Source organism: Leuciscus leuciscus (assembly GCF_965113295.1).
Source record: "Leuciscus leuciscus genome assembly, chromosome: 19".
Classification (NCBI taxonomy): domain Eukaryota; kingdom Metazoa; phylum Chordata; class Actinopteri; order Cypriniformes; family Leuciscidae; genus Leuciscus; species Leuciscus leuciscus.
The window spans coordinates 881,757-899,165 of record NC_138743.1 but is presented as its reverse complement, the minus strand read 5'-3'; the positions used below and the strand labels follow the sequence as shown (position 1 = coordinate 899,165).

The window sequence follows — 17,409 nt, the reverse complement described above, 5'->3', positions numbered from 1 at the left end:
CTTTGGTATTCATTTCTGTCTGGAGTTGGATGTTTCATGACTGTTCTCAGTTTGACTTCTGCACTACTAAACCTTTTTCTTTTGTGCATTGAGATTCTTGACTTGAACTAAACAAGCCAAGTTTCTGCCTAAGCCATCTAACTTTGTAACGTTCTGCCTATACAAGGCAGGATACACCACAAAATATACCTTCTAGACCCTCTATGAAAGCGTTGGATAGAATTGCTCACAATGTAAACAAGCAAGATCAAATGACAACCCAAAGTGTATTAAATAGAAAGCACCGAAAATCAATATATACAAAAATGTGTGTGTGTTCCAGTCCAATGTTGTGTATGTGTGTGCGTTGAATCGGCCTTACCGGTAAGCCGTTTTAAGTCCGTGCACACGATGAGGAACAGCGATCTCCAAGGTGAAATAATCCAGCAAGTATATCTCCACAAAGAGTCAAACAGTCAGTCAATGACAGCCAAGCCGTGTAGTGCGATCGATCGCTAATCCAAAAGAGCAATAGAGTAAAGTTGCTCCCGAATGCCGGTAAGCCGGCTCCCTTTAACGGAAGTGAAGTTGATCAGCTGAAGTATGACGTCACGGGAATTCCCAGGTGTAACGATCAAGACTCTCGCTCAGAAAAAAACAGTAAGACCAACACTCGACAGGGGCAACAAAAACCCAGGGATTCTTTAATATAAGAACATCTGACATGTATAACTCTTTAATTAGTTTAATAAGCCGTCTTCTAAATATCCCCTTTATGTGGCCACGCTACAACTTTACTATTTGCCAAGTTCTAGTCGTTAACTTGGGCCCCTGTTCATGTTTCACGTATCAAATTAAGGTTTTAGCTTCTGTCTGTTTGAGGCTTTACATTCAACTTTATGGCTGGACTAGCATAACTGCATATACTGATGCCCAAACCCCTCTGAGGTCACTCGTTGGCTTTTTTACAGTCACGCAAGTATAGAATCATATCTTGGGATAAAGGATTGGTTGATACTGAATTTTGTTTATTCATTTATTTTTAAATTTCAGGCTAGTCCCAGTAATGTAGACTGCTTTCATTTAAGCATTAATCCCTTAACTGTTGTATCCCAACTAGGTAGCTGTCCAAGGCCTTGTTTACACCTGGTACTAAGAAGCATTTTTGTAAATCGGATCACAAGTGGACTGGTGTAAAAAAGGGGCTTTTTATTTTTTTGAGCTTGTCTATTTTTGGCCACTTCCAGAGGTAGTCCAACACATTCGACCAGATTGCTTTCATAGAGTAGATGCTCATGTGGCTGAATGTGTTCGAACAGCCGCAAAACGGTGTACTCTACCGCCTACTGACCTAGTACGTGAACATTTTAAGAAGTGCGCTAGCAGGTGTGATTTAAACTTTCTTCAAATATACAGGCCTGTTGCCATGGGAAAACTATGATGTGTTTCAAAGAAGAAAAAAACAATCCAGAATAGCTAACACATCTAATATAAAAAAGGCTGAATTCAGAATGGCAGAAATAGTACTAGCATACTATTCTGAATTCAGCTCAATGTGGTTTTATGTATGTTCAAAAGGGAAAAATTGACTTAAGAAACAATAGAATCACCTAGTTGCATAAACTCCCACTCGTGCAAGTCTTCTTCTTCTTCTTGCTTTTTTACGGCGGATCGCAGACAGATATGTGCATTACCGCCACCTATCTAGGAAATGGACCATTGACACAACTATAACCTCTATTTACCCGCACAGAGGCTTCATAGAGTTTCATCCGGCGCTGCGTGTTCAGCTCCTCCGTCTACTCTCAGCCCCCATGACAGGTAGAAGAAGAAAAAAAAAATAAAATAAATAAAACCCCTAATTTAAATGCGCTTATTTAACCCAGTATTTCCCAAATATTCTACCATTAGATTTATTATACTCCTATCTGACTTTAATACATTTTGAATAGTGAACTTAACTCCTATATTATTTAATTCCTCCTTCAACTCTTTCCTTTCAACATTATATCTCCTACAGTGCATTACTACATGCTCAACTGTTTCACTAACTTCACATGCCTCACATAAACCTGTTGGACTCTTACCTATTAAATGCAATGTACTATTCAATCTTGTATGTCCCAATCTTAATCTTGTAATCATATTCTCCTCATACCTACACCTACCTGATACTCTTCCTTTACCCACTATTGGCTCTATTTGATGCATATGTCTACCTTTTATTTCATTATCCCAATATTGCTGCCATATTTTCAGAATATTTTTTTTAATAATTGACTTAATTTCTGATCTACTAAATAAAATCGGTATATCTACTATATCTCGTTCTATTGCCTTTTTTGCTAATGCATCAGCCTCCTCATTACCTCTCAGCCCAATATGTGCTGGAACCCACAAAAACTGTACTTCTAAACTAGCTTGTTTGATTGAATATAATTCTTGAATTATCTCTATTACCATATCCTGTCTTGTTTCTGACTTCATCTCCTTCAAACTTATTAGAGCTGAACTACAATCTGAACATACTACTGCCTTGGATATTTTAACTTCCCTAATCCACCTTATTGCCATAATTATTGCAAACATCTCTCCAGTATACACCGATAAACAATCTGATATCCTTTTATTCTTATACACTTTAACCTTTGGAATAATGAATGCAGAACCCACATGATCAGTTTTTGGATCTTTTGATGCATCTGTAAAAATGTGCATATATTCCCCATATCTTGACCCAATATACTCCCTTACATTATATACTTCTGTTTCATATGAACCTTCCTTTTGTCTTTTTTCTAATAAACTTAAATCTACTTCTGGTTGGGGCATAACCCATAATGGTACTGGAGATAATGGAATTATTGGAGCATATCCAACCTCCTCCAATCTCATATCTCTAACTAATTTCCCCACACTCCATCCAAAACTATTACCCTCTTTCTTCTCATGTTCCCAGCTAGGACTCATTACCTTCCTTGTTGGATGATCCTCTCTCTGTCCTCTCAAATTTGCCCAATAAGATGCCATTAATTGCTGTCTTCTTATCTGCAATGGCATTTCACCCATCTCTACCTGAAGAGCCGAAACTGGAGAAGTTGGATATGCTCCGCAGCAAATTCTTAATGCTTGAGATTGAATTCTTTCTATTTTAACTAAATGAGATTTATTTGCAGAACCATATACAATACAACCATAATCCATTATAGATCTTATCATAGATATATATATAGTTTTTAAAGCCAATCTATCTGCTCCCCATTCCTGACCTGAAATACATCTCATTACATTCACAACTCGCTTACATCTTCCCACCATTTTCTCAATATGCTCTTTCCAAGTTAATCTAGTATCAAACCAAACTCCTAGAAATCTTACTGTACTTACACGCTCTAATTCTTTTTTGTATAATTTTAACTTAACATCCATATTCCTCCTCATTTTAGTAAAAACTATTATTTTTGTCTTTTCCACTGAAAACTTAAAACCATTTTCCCCTGACCACTTTTCTACTTCATTTAGCGCACATTGCATTTTCTTTATGTTATACTCTATATTCTTTCCTCTAAACCAGATAGCCCCATCATCAGCAAACAATGATTTCCCCATACTTCTATCAATCCTTAAAAAAACATCATTAATCATAATAATAAATAAAAGTGGACTTATTACACTGCCCTGAGGTGTACCATTATCAACTAGTCCACTTGAAGATATAGCTCCACCCACCTTTACTCTAATACTTCTTCCAATTAAAAACTCTTTAATCCAATTATACATTCTTCCTTTTATACTCATCTTCTGTAACTTTATTAGTAACCCCTCTTTCCACAACATATCATATGCCTTTTCTATATCAAAGAAAACAGCAATAACACTTTCCTTATTTATAAATGCCTTTCTTATTTCATCTTCTAAAAATACTATTGGATCCATAGTCCCTCTTCCACACCTAAACCCACTTTGATAAGAAGAAAACCAATTCATTTTTTCCAAATGATAAGTCAATCTATCAGTTACCATTCTCTCCATTACCTTACATAAATGAGAAGTTAAAGCTATTGGACGATAATTTATAGGATTACTTGGATCTTTCCCAGGCTTTTTAATAGGTATAATTAATGCTTCCTTCCAACTTTGGGGAATTATACCTTCCATCCATATTCTATTATAAAATGTTAAAATCACTTCCATAGAAATTTCACTAAAATGCTTCATCATACAATAACTAATTCCATCCACTCCTGTAGTAGATTGTTTCATTCTTCTTACTGCATTCTTTAATTCACTCATAGAAAATGATACATCTAACAAATTATCTTCAGCCTCTTTTTTCTTCTTTATTTCAGAATATTCCTTCATCACACACTCTCTCATTTTCTTACTCTGTTCAGTCAAATTCTCTGAGCTATTTACTTTAATAAATGCCTTTAAAAACATTTCCACTTTATCTTCATCCTCCACAGCTATTTCTCCCTCCATACTTAAAACTGGATATCCATTACTCTTTTGAATCCCTTTCATTTTCTTAATCATGCCCCATACCTCCTCTACTGGTGTATTCTTCCCTATTTCATCACAATAAGCCATCCAATACTCTTTCTTAGTTTTCCTTACAATCTTCCTTACCTCAGCTTGTGCTCTTTTATACTCTATTAAATCTTGAAAATTATGAGTTTTCTTAACTATCCTAAATGCTTTCCTTTTCCTTCTTATTGCACTTGCACACTCTTCATTCCACCACGGAACTATCTTATTCTTCCTACCTCCTTTCCCTTTTGGTATATATTTATTAGCTGCTCCTTGAATGGCATAAACAATATCATCACTTATCATTTCTACAGATCTATCTGATTCTATTATAATATTCTTTAATCCCTCTTCACTCAGACTCATGAATTCTTCCCAATTCGCTTTATCAAACCTCCATCTACCAATATTTCCTTGACTCACCTTACTTACTCTCACATTTACACTAACATATATCATTATTGGATAATGATCACTTCCAATAGTATCTTGTCGCAATATTTCCCACTCAGCACTCCCTGCAATTGAATCAGACACCACTGTTAGATCTAGCACAGACTCTTTACCTGTAGCCACATCTACTCTAGTACTACCCCCATCATTCAGACATACCAAATTCCTCCGATCTATCAAATCTTCCATCACCATTCCATTACAATCTGTCACTAAACCTCCCCATAACATACTCTGTGCATTAAAATCCCCACACCAAATCACCCTCTCTTCATTAAGACCCTCTATTTGTTCTAACTCACTCAACACTAATTTCTTACAAGGATTATAAAAATTTAGTATTACATACTTTTGTCCATTCACCCATACCTCCACTACAACATACTCTTGTGCTACACCTTTACCTAATGATCTATATTGCATGCCTTCCTTAATCAGAGTAATACACCCTCCACCATTACCCTCCTCTCGATCTCTCCTCTCACTCACATATCCTTTAATAACAAAATCAAATCTAGGTTTAAGCCATGACTCTTGTATACATATCAAATCCGGTTTAACTTCCATCTCATTAATAACACTTTTAAACTCCAATCCATTAGCCACAAGACTTCTAGCATTCCATTGTAAAATTAAAATCATCCTCCTATCCAAACCATGCTTCCTGACTTGACTGTGTCTCATTAATCAGCCCATCCCTAACCATTACCCATGTTATGTCCTTTACTCCCAAGAATCTCTCTGCTGCCTTGACTATAATTTGAATCTTAGCTGTCTTCTTTTCAGTTTGTGCAGTACAATTAATTACTTCAGCTATGAACAGCAAGAAATTAACTTTACTTACAATCATTGTCTCTTCTGTAATCCTATCTTCCACCTCTGATGTTTCCTCACTTCTCCTCTCTTTTTGCACATCCCTCTCTCTTTCTTTCTCTTTACTCCTTGTATCAACCACTTTAACAGCTTCTGCATATGTTATATTCCTCTTAGCTCTCTCATTCTGTACCTCAATTACTCTCTTTCTCACCTCACATCCTCCATACGCAACACTATGATCCCCTCCACAGTTACAGCATTTTGGTCCTGCTCCTTCACATTTGCCATAATCATGCTCCCCCCCACATCTTGCACATCGTTTCTTAGCCTTACACACCATAGCCACATGCCCGTATTTTTGACAATTATAACATCTTAATGGAGGAGGCACAAAAGGCCTTACTGAGTAACTGATAAATCCAAGCTTGACCTTATCCGGCAAAATTACTCCATCAAACCTAAGCTCCACCGAAAGGCTCTCCACTCTATTCCCTTCTCTGTTCATAAACAATCGCCTAGCACCAACTATTTCCCCTCCGCTGATGTTACTTTTAAGTTCTTCCATAGATACTCCTAATGGCACTCCAGATATTACTCCACTTACCCACTGTCTCTGTCCTACAATCTTACTACTCACCACTTCCTGCTTACACATTACTTTAACTTTCAACATTTTCTTTTTTTGCTCTTCACTATTACAAACCACCATCAAATCTCCATTGCTTAACACTTTTGCAACCTTAATTTCTCCTACTACCTTCCTCAACTCTTTTGTTAATGCAATTGGACTTACCTTTTGTATTCCACCATCCTCTTTAAATTTCAATATTACCTTCAACTCATCCAAATTTACATTCCTCACCTCCTGTTCATTTCCACTTTCACCTGAACTTCTTACCTCTATCTGATGTTTTTTCTTTCTTTTCTTTGTACCTACATCTTCCCTTATATCCATATTCCTCTCTTCTCCTGTCTTTCCTAACTCCATTTGATCATCTTCCACATCCGTATCATCAACACTAACTAGTGTCTCTGGTCCATTTCCATTATAATTTTTCTTATATTTTGACATAATCGATTTCGCTGCGTTTGCCGCCATCCATCAAACAAAAATCACTCCACGCTGTTTCCTGTGCCTCCTCCCCTCGTGCAAGTCTGGAGAATCATGACTTAATGAAGAGGGTGGGATTATCATTAATTAGCCAAAGTCTGTAAAAGCACCAAAGGGCAGCACCTCAGCAGTGTGACTAGCTGTTGAACAATGGCAGGAAGTTGGTGTGCTGTTCAGTCTCTGGCACTTTGTGTTTGGTTCTGTGCTTTCAGCCATGCTGTTCCGAAGTGGAGTGATCTGCCCCAGAATCCTCAAGCTCTGATGTTCCAGCAAACTAACCAGCGGTTCCAAAAGCCAGCTCAACAGAAAGCTAGTCAACGGTTTCCTCAGCAGGTTCAAAAGCCATTTAAACAGCAAGCTAGTCAACGGTTTCCTCAGCAGGTTCAAAAGCCAGTTCAACAGCAAGCTAGTCAACAGTTTCTTCAGCAGGTTCAAAAGCCAGTTCAACAGCAAGCTAGTCAACAGTTTCCTCAGCAGGTTCAACAGCAAGCTAGTCAACAGTTTCTTCAGCAGGTTCAAAAGCCATTTCAACAGCAAGCTAGTCAACAGTTTCCTCAGCAGGTTCAACAGCAAGCTAGTCAATGGTTTCCTCAGCAGGTTCAAAAGCCAGTTCAACAGCAAGCTAGTCAACAGTTTCCTCAGTCAGTTCAACAGCAAGCTAGTCAACAGTTTCCTCAGTCTGTTCAACAGCAAGCTAGTCAACAGTTTCCTCAGTCAGGTCAACAGTTTCCTCAGTTAGTTCAACAGCAAGCTAGTCAACAGTTTCCTCATTCAGTTCAACAGCAAGCTAGTCAACAGTTTCCTCAGTCAGTTCAACAGCAAGCTAGTCAACAGTTTCCTCAGCACTTTCAGCCTAAGCAGCCAGTGGCACAGGCAGAGCCCCTTGACAAATGTACTGTAGCTGATTATGAGCAGATTCAATGTGGACCACCTGGTATCAGTGGTGCTGAGTGTGCTGCTATCAACTGCTGCTTTAATGGAATGCAGTGTTACTATGGGAAGGCAGGTAAGAGTGTAGAGTCAATGTAGAGGCATTCATGTTAAACTGATCCTCAGCAATAACCTGCTCTTGTAACTCGTTCCAGTGACTGTCCAGTGTATAAGAGATGGTCAGTTTGTGGTAGTGGTGGCTAGAGATGTAACGCTGCCTCGATTGAGCCTGGATTCAGTCCGTCTCCTGGGTGGAAGTGATCCAGCTTGCAGTCCTGTGGGATCCACACCTTTCTTTGCTATATACCAGTTCCCTGTCACTGCATGTGGCACAAGCATGATGGCGAGTAGCTGCTTGTGGTTTTGTTCTGCATGGCTTAGAATGGATTGGATGCCAACAATGTTACTATTTGCAGGAGGACGGTGGATATGTGGTGTATGAAAACAGAATGACCTCCTCATATGAAGTGGGTATCGGACCACTTGGTTCCATTACAAGGGACAGCCATTTTGAGTAAGTGATGTATGCTTTATCATAAATGTGAATCATTGACACATGCTACAAGCTCACTGTTTGTTGTCCAGGCTTCTCTTCCAGTGTAGGTACTCTGGTACCTCTGTGGAAGCTCTGGTTGTGGAGGTCAACACCGTTCCTCCACCTCCACCAGTAGCTGCTCCTGGACCCCTCAGGGTGGAGCTTAGACTGGCAAATGGTCAATGTGTCACCAAAGGCTGTGCAGAAGGTAAGCGTTTGTCCCAAGTATGCCTAAAGCCTTTCTAAAACTCCAGTTTCTAGTTAAACACTGCATTCTTCCTCAGGGGACGAGGCGTACACATCCTACTACAGTGATGCTGATTATCCAGTTACAAAAGTCCTGCGGGAGCCTGTGTATGTTGAGGTGCACATTTTGGAGAGGACCGACCCCAACATTGTCCTGATGCTGGGACGTTGCTGGGCGACATCAACCCCCAGTCCACTCAGTCTACCCCAATGGGATCTTCTGGTTGATGGGTGAGTAAGGCCAGTCTTTATCCATCTAGTGTGCTGTAAGGCATTTCTGACTGCCTCTTTGCCTTTCAGATGCCCTTACCAGGATGATCGTTACCAGACCACATTGGTTCCAGTGGCTGGATCATCTGGTCTTCAGTTCCCGACCCACTACAAGCGCTTTGTTGTGAAGATGTTCACATTTGTAGATCCAGCATCACTGGCTCCTCTGCAGGAAACCGTATGCTCTGCAGCCTTACCTCAACCCTTAATATTAGTGCTTTTTACAGTGAATTCTATGGCTTAACCCTTTCCCCCTCTGTTAGATCTTCATCCACTGTAGTACAGCGGTGTGCCATCCCTCCTCTGGCTCCTGTGAGCAAAGTTGCACTAGGAAAAGTGAGTGCTTGCTGTAAGTTGACTTCAGGAACTGAGAATTTATTTAAATGCCCCTCATGCTTCTACCACTTTTTACAGGAAGAGACACGCCCGTCAAGACCATCTCTAGTGGGCAAACTGTGGTGTCTAGTGGACAAGTTAACCTGGTCAAGTGAATTTTAGTGTTTTAATAAACTTCATGAAACTCAACATTGTTTCTCTTTGGTATTCATTTCTGTCTGGAGTTGGATGTTTCATGACTGTTCTCAGTTTGACTTCTGCACTACTAAACCTTTTTCTTTTGTGCATTGAGATTCTTGACTTGAACTAAACAAGCCAAGTTTCTGCCTAAGCCATCTAACTTTGTAACGTTCTGCCTATACAAGGCAGGATACACCACAAAATATACCTTCTAGACCCTCTATGAAAGCGTTGGATAGAATTGCTCACAATGTAAACAAGCAAGATCAAATGACAACCCAAAGTGTATTAAATAGAAAGCACCGAAAATCAATATATATACAAAAATGTATGTGTGTTCCAGTCCAATGTTGTGTATGTGTGTGCGTTGAATCGGCCTTACCGGTAAGCCGTTTTAAGTCCGTGCACACGATGAGGAACAGCGATCTCCAAGGTGAAATAATCCAGCAAGTATATCTCCACAAAGAGTCAAACAGTCAGTCAATGACAGCCAAGCCGTGTAGTGCGATCGATCGCTAATCCAAAAGAGCAATAGAGTAAAGTTGCTCCCGAATGCCGGTAAGCCGGCTCCCTTTAACGGAAGTGAAGTTGATCAGCTGAAGTATGACGTCACGGGAATTCCCAGGTGTAACGATCAAGACTCTCGCTCAGAAAAAAACAGTAAGACCAACACTCGACAGGGGCAACAAAAACCCAGGGATTCTTTAATATAAGAACATCTGACATGTATAACTCTTTAATTAGTTTAATAAGCCGTCTTCTAAATATCCCCTTTATGTGGCCACGCTACAACTTTACTATTTGCCAAGTTCTAGTCGTTAACTTGGGCCCCTGTTCATGTTTCACGTATCAAATTAAGGTTTTAGCTTCTGTCTGTTTGAGGCTTTACATTCAACTTTATGGCTGGACTAGCATAACTGCATATACTGATGCCCAAACCCCTCTGAGGTCACTCGTTGGCTTTTTTACAGTCACGCAAGTATAGAATCATATCTTGGGATAAAGGATTGGTTGATACTGAATTTTGTTTATTCATTTATTTTTAAATTTCAGGCTAGTCCCAGTAATGTAGACTGCTTTCATTTAAGCATTAATCCCTTAACTGTTGTATCCCAACTAGGTAGCTGTCCAAGGCCTTGTTTACACCTGGTACTAAGAAGCATTTTTGTAAATCGGATCACAAGTGGACTGGTGTAAAAAAGGGGCTTTTTATTTTTTTGAGCTTGTCTATTTTTGGCCACTTCCAGAGGTAGTCCAACACATTCGACCAGATTGCTTTCATAGAGTAGATGCTCATGTGGCTGAATGTGTTCGAACAGCCGCAAAACGGTGTACTCTACCGCCTACTGACCTAGTACGTGAACATTTTAAGAAGTGCGCTAGCAGGTGTGATTTAAACTTTCTTCAAATATACAGGCCTGTTGCCATGGGAAAACTATGATGTGTTTCAAAGAAGAAAAAAACAATCCAGAATAGCTAACACATCTAATATAAAAAAGGCTGAATTCAGAATGGCAGAAATAGTACTAGCATACTATTCTGAATTCAGCTCAATGTGGTTTTATGTATGTTCAAAAGGGAAAAATTGACTTAAGAAACAATAGAATCACCTAGTTGCATAAACTCCCACTCGTGCAAGTCTGGAGAATCATGACTTAATGAAGAGGGTGGGATTATCATTAATTAGCCAAAGTCTGTAAAAGCACCAAAGGGCAGCACCTCAGCAGTGTGACTAGCTGTTGAACAATGGCAGGAAGTTGGTGTGCTGTTCAGTCTCTGGCACTTTGTGTTTGGTTCTGTGCTTTCAGCCATGCTGTTCTGAAGTGGAGTGATCTGCCCCAGAATCCTCAAGCTCTGATGTTCCAGCAAACTAACCAGCGGTTCCAAAAGCCAGCTCAACAGAAAGCTAGTCAACGGTTTCCTCAGCAGGTTCAAAAGCCATTTAAACAGCAAGCTAGTCAACGGTTTCCTCAGCAGGTTCAAAAGCCAGTTCAACAGCAAGCTAGTCAACAGTTTCTTCAGCAGGTTCAAAAGCCATTTCAACAGCAAGCTAGTCAACAGTTTCCTCAGCAGGTTCAACAGCAAGCTAGTCAATGGTTTCCTCAGCAGGTTCAAAAGCCAGTTCAACAGCAAGCTAGTCAACAGTTTCCTCAGTCAGGTCAACAGTTTCCTCAGTCAGTTCAACAGCAAGCTAGTCAACAGTTTCCTCAGTCTGTTCAACAGCAAGCTAGTCAACAGTTTCCTCAGTCTGTTCAACAGCAAGCTAGTCAACAGTTTCCTCAGCACTTTCAGCCTAAGCAGCCAGTGGCACAGGCAGAGCCCCTTGACAAATGTACTGTAGCTGATTATGAGCAGATTCAATGTGGACCACCTGGTATCAGTGGTGCTGAGTGTGCTGCTATCAACTGCTGCTTTAATGGAATGCAGTGTTACTATGGGAAGGCAGGTAAGAGTGTAGAGTCAATGTAGAGGCATTCATGTTAAACTGATCCTCAGCAATAACCTGCTCTTGTAACTCGTTCCAGTGACTGTCCAGTGTATAAGAGATGGTCAGTTTGTGGTAGTGGTGGCTAGAGATGTAACGCTGCCTCGATTGAGCCTGGATTCAGTCCGTCTCCTGGGTGGAAGTGATCCAGCTTGCAGTCCTGTGGGATCCACACCTTCCTTTGCTATATACCAGTTCCCTGTCACTGCATGTGGCACAAGCATGATGGCGAGTAGCTGCTTGTGGTTTTGTTCTGCATGGCTTAGAATGGATTGGATGCCAACAATGTTACTATTTGCAGGAGGACGGTGGATATGTGGTGTATGAAAACAGAATGACCTCCTCATATGAAGTGGGTATCGGACCACTTGGTTCCATTACAAGGGACAGCCATTTTGAGTAAGTGATGTATGCTTTATCATAAATGTGAATCATTGACACATGCTACAAGCTCACTGTTTGTTGTCCAGGCTTCTCTTCCAGTGTAGGTACTCTGGTACCTCTGTGGAAGCTCTGGTTGTGGAGGTCAACACCGTTCCTCCACCTCCACCAGTAGCTGCTCCTGGACCCCTCAGGGTGGAGCTTAGACTGGCAAATGGTCAATGTGTCACCAAAGGCTGTGCAGAAGGTAAGCATTTGTCCCAAGTATGCCTAAAGCCTTTCTAAAACTCCAGTTTCTAGTTAAACACTGCATTCTTCCTCAGGGGACGAGGCGTACACATCCTACTACAGTGATGCTGATTATCCAGTTACAAAAGTCCTGCGGGAGCCTGTGTATGTTGAGGTGCACATTTTGGAGAGGACCGACCCCAACATTGTCCTGATGCTGGGACGTTGCTGGGCGACATCAACCCCCAGTCCACTCAGTCTACCCCAATGGGATCTTCTGGTTGATGGGTGAGTAAGGCCAGTCTTTATCCATCTGGTGTGCTGTAAGGCATTTCTGACTGCCTCTTTGCCTTTCAGATGCCCTTACCAGGATGATCGTTACCAGACCACATTGGTTCCAGTGGCTGGATCATCTGGTCTTCAGTTCCCGACCCACTACAAGCGCTTTGTTGTGAAGATGTTCACATTTGTAGATCCAGCATCACTGGCTCCTCTGCAGGAAACCGTATGCTCTGCAGCCTTACCTCAACCCTTAATATTAGTGCTTTTTACAGTGAATTCTATGGCTTAACCCTTTCCCCCTCTGTTAGATCTTCATCCACTGTAGTACAGCGGTGTGCCATCCCTCCTCTGGCTCCTGTGAGCAAAGTTGCACTAGGAAAAGTGAGTGCTTGCTGTAAGTTGACTTCAGGAACTGAGAATTTATTTAAATGCCCCTCATGCTTCTACCACTTTTTACAGGAAGAGACACGCCCGTCAAGACCATCTCTAGTGGGCAAACTGTGGTGTCTAGTGGACAAGTTAACCTGGTCAAGTGAATTTTAGTGTTTTAATAAACTTCATGAAACTCAACATTGTTTCTCTTTGGTATTCATTTCTGTCTGGAGTTGGATGTTTCATGACTGTTCTCAGTTTGACTTCTGCACTACTAAACCTTTTTCTTTTGTGCATTGAGATTCTTGACTTGAACTAAACAAGCCAAGTTTCTGCCTAAGCCATCTAACTTTGTAACGTTCTGCCTATACAAGGCAGGATACACCACAAAATATACCTTCTAGACCCTCTATGAAAGCGTTGGATAGAATTGCTCACAATGTAAACAAGCAAGATCAAATGACAACCCAAAGTGTATTAAATAGAAAGCACCGAAAATCAATATATATACAAAAATGTATGTGTGTTCCAGTCCAATGTTGTGTATGTGTGTGCGTGGAATCGGCCTTACCGGTAAGCCGTTTTAAGTCCGTGCACACGATGAGGAACAGCGATCTCCAAGGTGAAATAATCCAGCAAGTATATCTCCACAAAGAGTCAAACAGTCAGTCAATGACAGCCAAGCCGTGTAGTGCGATCGATCGCTAATCCAAAAGAGCAATAGAGTAAAGTTGCTCCCGAATGCCGGTAAGCCGGCTCCCTTTAACGGAAGTGAAGTTGATCAGCTGAAGTATGACGTCACGGGAATTCCCAGGTGTAACGATCAAGACTCTCGCTCAGAAAAAAACAGTAAGACCAACACTCGACAGGGGCAACAAAAACCCAGGGATTCTTTAATATAAGAACATCTGACATGTATAACTCTTTAATTAGTTTAATAAGCCGTCTTCTAAATATCCCCTTTATGTGGCCACGCTACAACTTTACTATTTGCCAAGTTCTAGTCGTTAACTTGGGCCCCTGTTCATGTTTCACGTATCAAATTAAGGTTTTAGCTTCTGTCTGTTTGAGGCTTTACATTCAACTTTATGGCTGGACTAGCATAACTGCATATACTGATGCCCAAACCCCTCTGAGGTCACTCGTTGGCTTTTTTACAGTCACGCAAGTATAGAATCATATCTTGGGATAAAGGATTGGTTGATACTGAATTTTGTTTATTCATTTATTTTTAAATTTCAGGCTAGTCCCAGTAATGTAGACTGCTTTCATTTAAGCATTAATCCCTTAACTGTTGTATCCCAACTAGGTAGCTGTCCAAGGCCTTGTTTACACCTGGTACTAAGAAGCATTTTTGTAAATCGGATCACAAGTGGACTGGTGTAAAAAAGGGGCTTTTTATTTTTTTGAGCTTGTCTATTTTTGGCCACTTCCAGAGGTAGTCCAACACATTCGACCAGATTGCTTTCATAGAGTAGATGCTCATGTGGCTGAATGTGTTCGAACAGCCGCAAAACGGTGTACTCTACCGCCTACTGACCTAGTACGTGAACATTTTAAGAAGTGCGCTAGCAGGTGTGATTTAAACTTTCTTCAAATATACAGGCCTGTTGCCATGGGAAAACTATGATGTGTTTCAAAGAAGAAAAAAACAATCCAGAATAGCTAACACATCTAATATAAAAAAGGCTGAATTCAGAATGGCAGAAATAGTACTAGCATACTATTCTGAATTCAGCTCAATGTGGTTTTATGTATGTTCAAAAGGGAAAAATTGACTTAAGAAACAATAGAATCACCTAGTTGCATAAACTCCCACTCGTGCAAGTCTGGAGAATCATGACTTAATGAAGAGGGTGGGATTATCATTAATTAGCCAAAGTCTGTAAAAGCACCAAAGGGCAGCACCTCAGCAGTGTGACTAGCTGTTGAACAATGGCAGGAAGTTGGTGTGCTGTTCAGTCTCTGGCACTTTGTGTTTGGTTCTGTGCTTTCAGCCATGCTGTTCCGAAGTGGAGTGATCTGCCCCAGAATCCTCAAGCTCTGATGTTCCAGCAAACTAACCAGCGGTTCCAAAAGCCAGCTCAACAGAAAGCTAGTCAACGGTTTCCTCAGCAGGTTCAAAAGCCATTTAAACAGCAAGCTAGTCAACGGTTTCCTCAGCAGGTTCAAAAGCCAGTTCAACAGCAAGCTAGTCAACAGTTTCTTCAGCAGGTTCAAAAGCCATTTCAACAGCAAGCTAGTCAACAGTTTCCTCAGCAGGTTCAACAGCAAGCTAGTCAATGGTTTCCTCAGCAGGTTCAAAAGCCAGTTCAACAGCAAGCTAGTCAACAGTTTCCTCAGTCAGGTCAACAGTTTCCTCAGTCAGTTCAACAGCAAGCTAGTCAACAGTTTCCTCAGTCTGTTCAACAGCAAGCTAGTCAACAGTTTCCTCAGTCAGGTCAACAGTTTCCTCAGTTAGTTCAACAGCAAGCTAGTCAACAGTTTCCTCATTCAGTTCAACAGCAAGCTAGTCAACAGTTTCCTCAGTCAGTTCAACAGCAAGCTAGTCAACAGTTTCCTCAGCACTTTCAGCCTAAGCAGCCAGTGGCACAGGCAGAGCCCCTTGACAAATGTACTGTAGCTGATTATGAGCAGATTCAATGTGGACCACCTGGTATCAGTGGTGCTGAGTGTGCTGCTATCAACTGCTGCTTTAATGGAATGCAGTGTTACTATGGGAAGGCAGGTAAGAGTGTAGAGTCAATGTAGAGGCATTCATGTTAAACTGATCCTCAGCAATAACCTGCTCTTGTAACTCGTTCCAGTGACTGTCCAGTGTATAAGAGATGGTCAGTTTGTGGTAGTGGTGGCTAGAGATGTAACGCTGCCTCGATTGAGCCTGGATTCAGTCCGTCTCCTGGGTGGAAGTGATCCAGCTTGCAGTCCTGTGGGATCCACACCTTTCTTTGCTATATACCAGTTCCCTGTCACTGCATGTGGCACAAGCATGATGGCGAGTAGCTGCTTGTGGTTTTGTTCTGCATGGCTTAGAATGGATTGGATGCCAACAATGTTACTATTTGCAGGAGGACGGTGGATATGTGGTGTATGAAAACAGAATGACCTCCTCATATGAAGTGGGTATCGGACCACTTGGTTCCATTACAAGGGACAGCCATTTTGAGTAAGTGATGTATGCTTTATCATAAATGTGAATCATTGACACATGCTACAAGCTCACTGTTTGTTGTCCAGGCTTCTCTTCCAGTGTAGGTACTCTGGTACCTCTGTGGAAGCTCTGGTTGTGGAGGTCAACACCGTTCCTCCACCTCCACCAGTAGCTGCTCCTGGACCCCTCAGGGTGGAGCTTAGACTGGCAAATGGTCAATGTGTCACCAAAGGCTGTGCAGAAGGTAAGCGTTTGTCCCAAGTATGCCTAAAGCCTTTCTAAAACTCCAGTTTCTAGTTAAACACTGCATTCTTCCTCAGGGGACGAGGCGTACACATCCTACTACAGTGATGCTGATTATCCAGTTACAAAAGTCCTGCGGGAGCCTGTGTATGTTGAGGTGCACATTTTGGAGAGGACCGACCCCAACATTGTCCTGATGCTGGGACGTTGCTGGGCGACATCAACCCCCAGTCCACTCAGTCTACCCCAATGGGATCTTCTGGTTGATGGGTGAGTAAGGCCAGTCTTTATCCATCTAGTGTGCTGTAAGGCATTTCTGACTGCCTCTTTGCCTTTCAGATGCCCTTACCAGGATGATCGTTACCAGACCACATTGGTTCCAGTGGCTGGATCATCTGGTCTTCAGTTCCCGACCCACTACAAGCGCTTTGTTGTGAAGATGTTCACATTTGTAGATCCAGCATCACTGGCTCCTCTGCAGGAAACCGTATGCTCTGCAGCCTTACCTCAACCCTTAATATTAGTGCTTTTTACAGTGAATTCTATGGCTTAACCCTTTCCCCCTCTGTTAGATCTTCATCCACTGTAGTACAGCGGTGTGCCATCCCTCCTCTGGCTCCTGTGAGCAAAGTTGCACTAGGAAAAGTGAGTGCTTGCTGTAAGTTGACTTCAGGAACTGAGAATTTATTTAAATGCCCCTCATGCTTCTACCACTTTTTACAGGAAGAGACACGCCCGTCAAGACCATCTCTAGTGGGCAAACTGTGGTGTCTAGTGGACAAGTTAACCTGGTCAAGTGAATTTTAGTGTTTTAATAAACTTCATGAAACTCAACATTGTTTCTCTTTGGTATTCATTTCTGTCTGGAGTTGGATGTTTCA

At 41.4% G+C, this 17,409-nt stretch overlaps 3 protein-coding genes across 3 annotated transcripts; all 3 read left to right on the top strand.

Moving 5' to 3' along the window:
* Positions 1 to 7,810: 7,810 nt before the first annotated feature.
* Positions 7,811 to 9,361, top strand: LOC309482326 (zona pellucida sperm-binding protein 4-like; the record flags this gene model as incomplete). Its single annotated transcript, XM_082147677.1, has 8 exons — positions 7,811 to 7,895; positions 7,975 to 8,162; positions 8,236 to 8,333; positions 8,405 to 8,562; positions 8,639 to 8,831; positions 8,901 to 9,048; positions 9,134 to 9,206; positions 9,285 to 9,361. Coding segments are annotated over 8 exons (1,020 nt in total), but the record flags the coding sequence as incomplete, so codon positions are not given.
* Positions 9,362 to 11,132: 1,771 nt separating this feature from the next.
* On the top strand, positions 11,133 to 13,298 carry LOC309482325 (zona pellucida sperm-binding protein 4-like; the record flags this gene model as incomplete). Its single annotated transcript, XM_082147676.1, has 9 exons — positions 11,133 to 11,315; positions 11,742 to 11,832; positions 11,912 to 12,099; positions 12,173 to 12,270; positions 12,342 to 12,499; positions 12,576 to 12,768; positions 12,838 to 12,985; positions 13,071 to 13,143; positions 13,222 to 13,298. 9 exons carry the CDS (start codon positions 11,133 to 11,135, stop codon positions 13,296 to 13,298), a joined length of 1,209 nt encoding a protein of 402 aa, XP_082003802.1.
* Positions 13,299 to 13,734: 436 nt separating this feature from the next.
* Positions 13,735 to 17,328, top strand: LOC309482324 (zona pellucida sperm-binding protein 4-like; the record flags this gene model as incomplete). The annotated part of the gene is made up of 9 exons (XM_082147675.1): positions 13,735 to 13,756; positions 15,758 to 15,862; positions 15,942 to 16,129; positions 16,203 to 16,300; positions 16,372 to 16,529; positions 16,606 to 16,798; positions 16,868 to 17,015; positions 17,101 to 17,173; positions 17,252 to 17,328. 9 exons carry the CDS (start codon positions 13,735 to 13,737, stop codon positions 17,326 to 17,328), a joined length of 1,062 nt encoding a protein of 353 aa, XP_082003801.1.
* Positions 17,329 to 17,409: the final 81 nt, after the last annotated feature.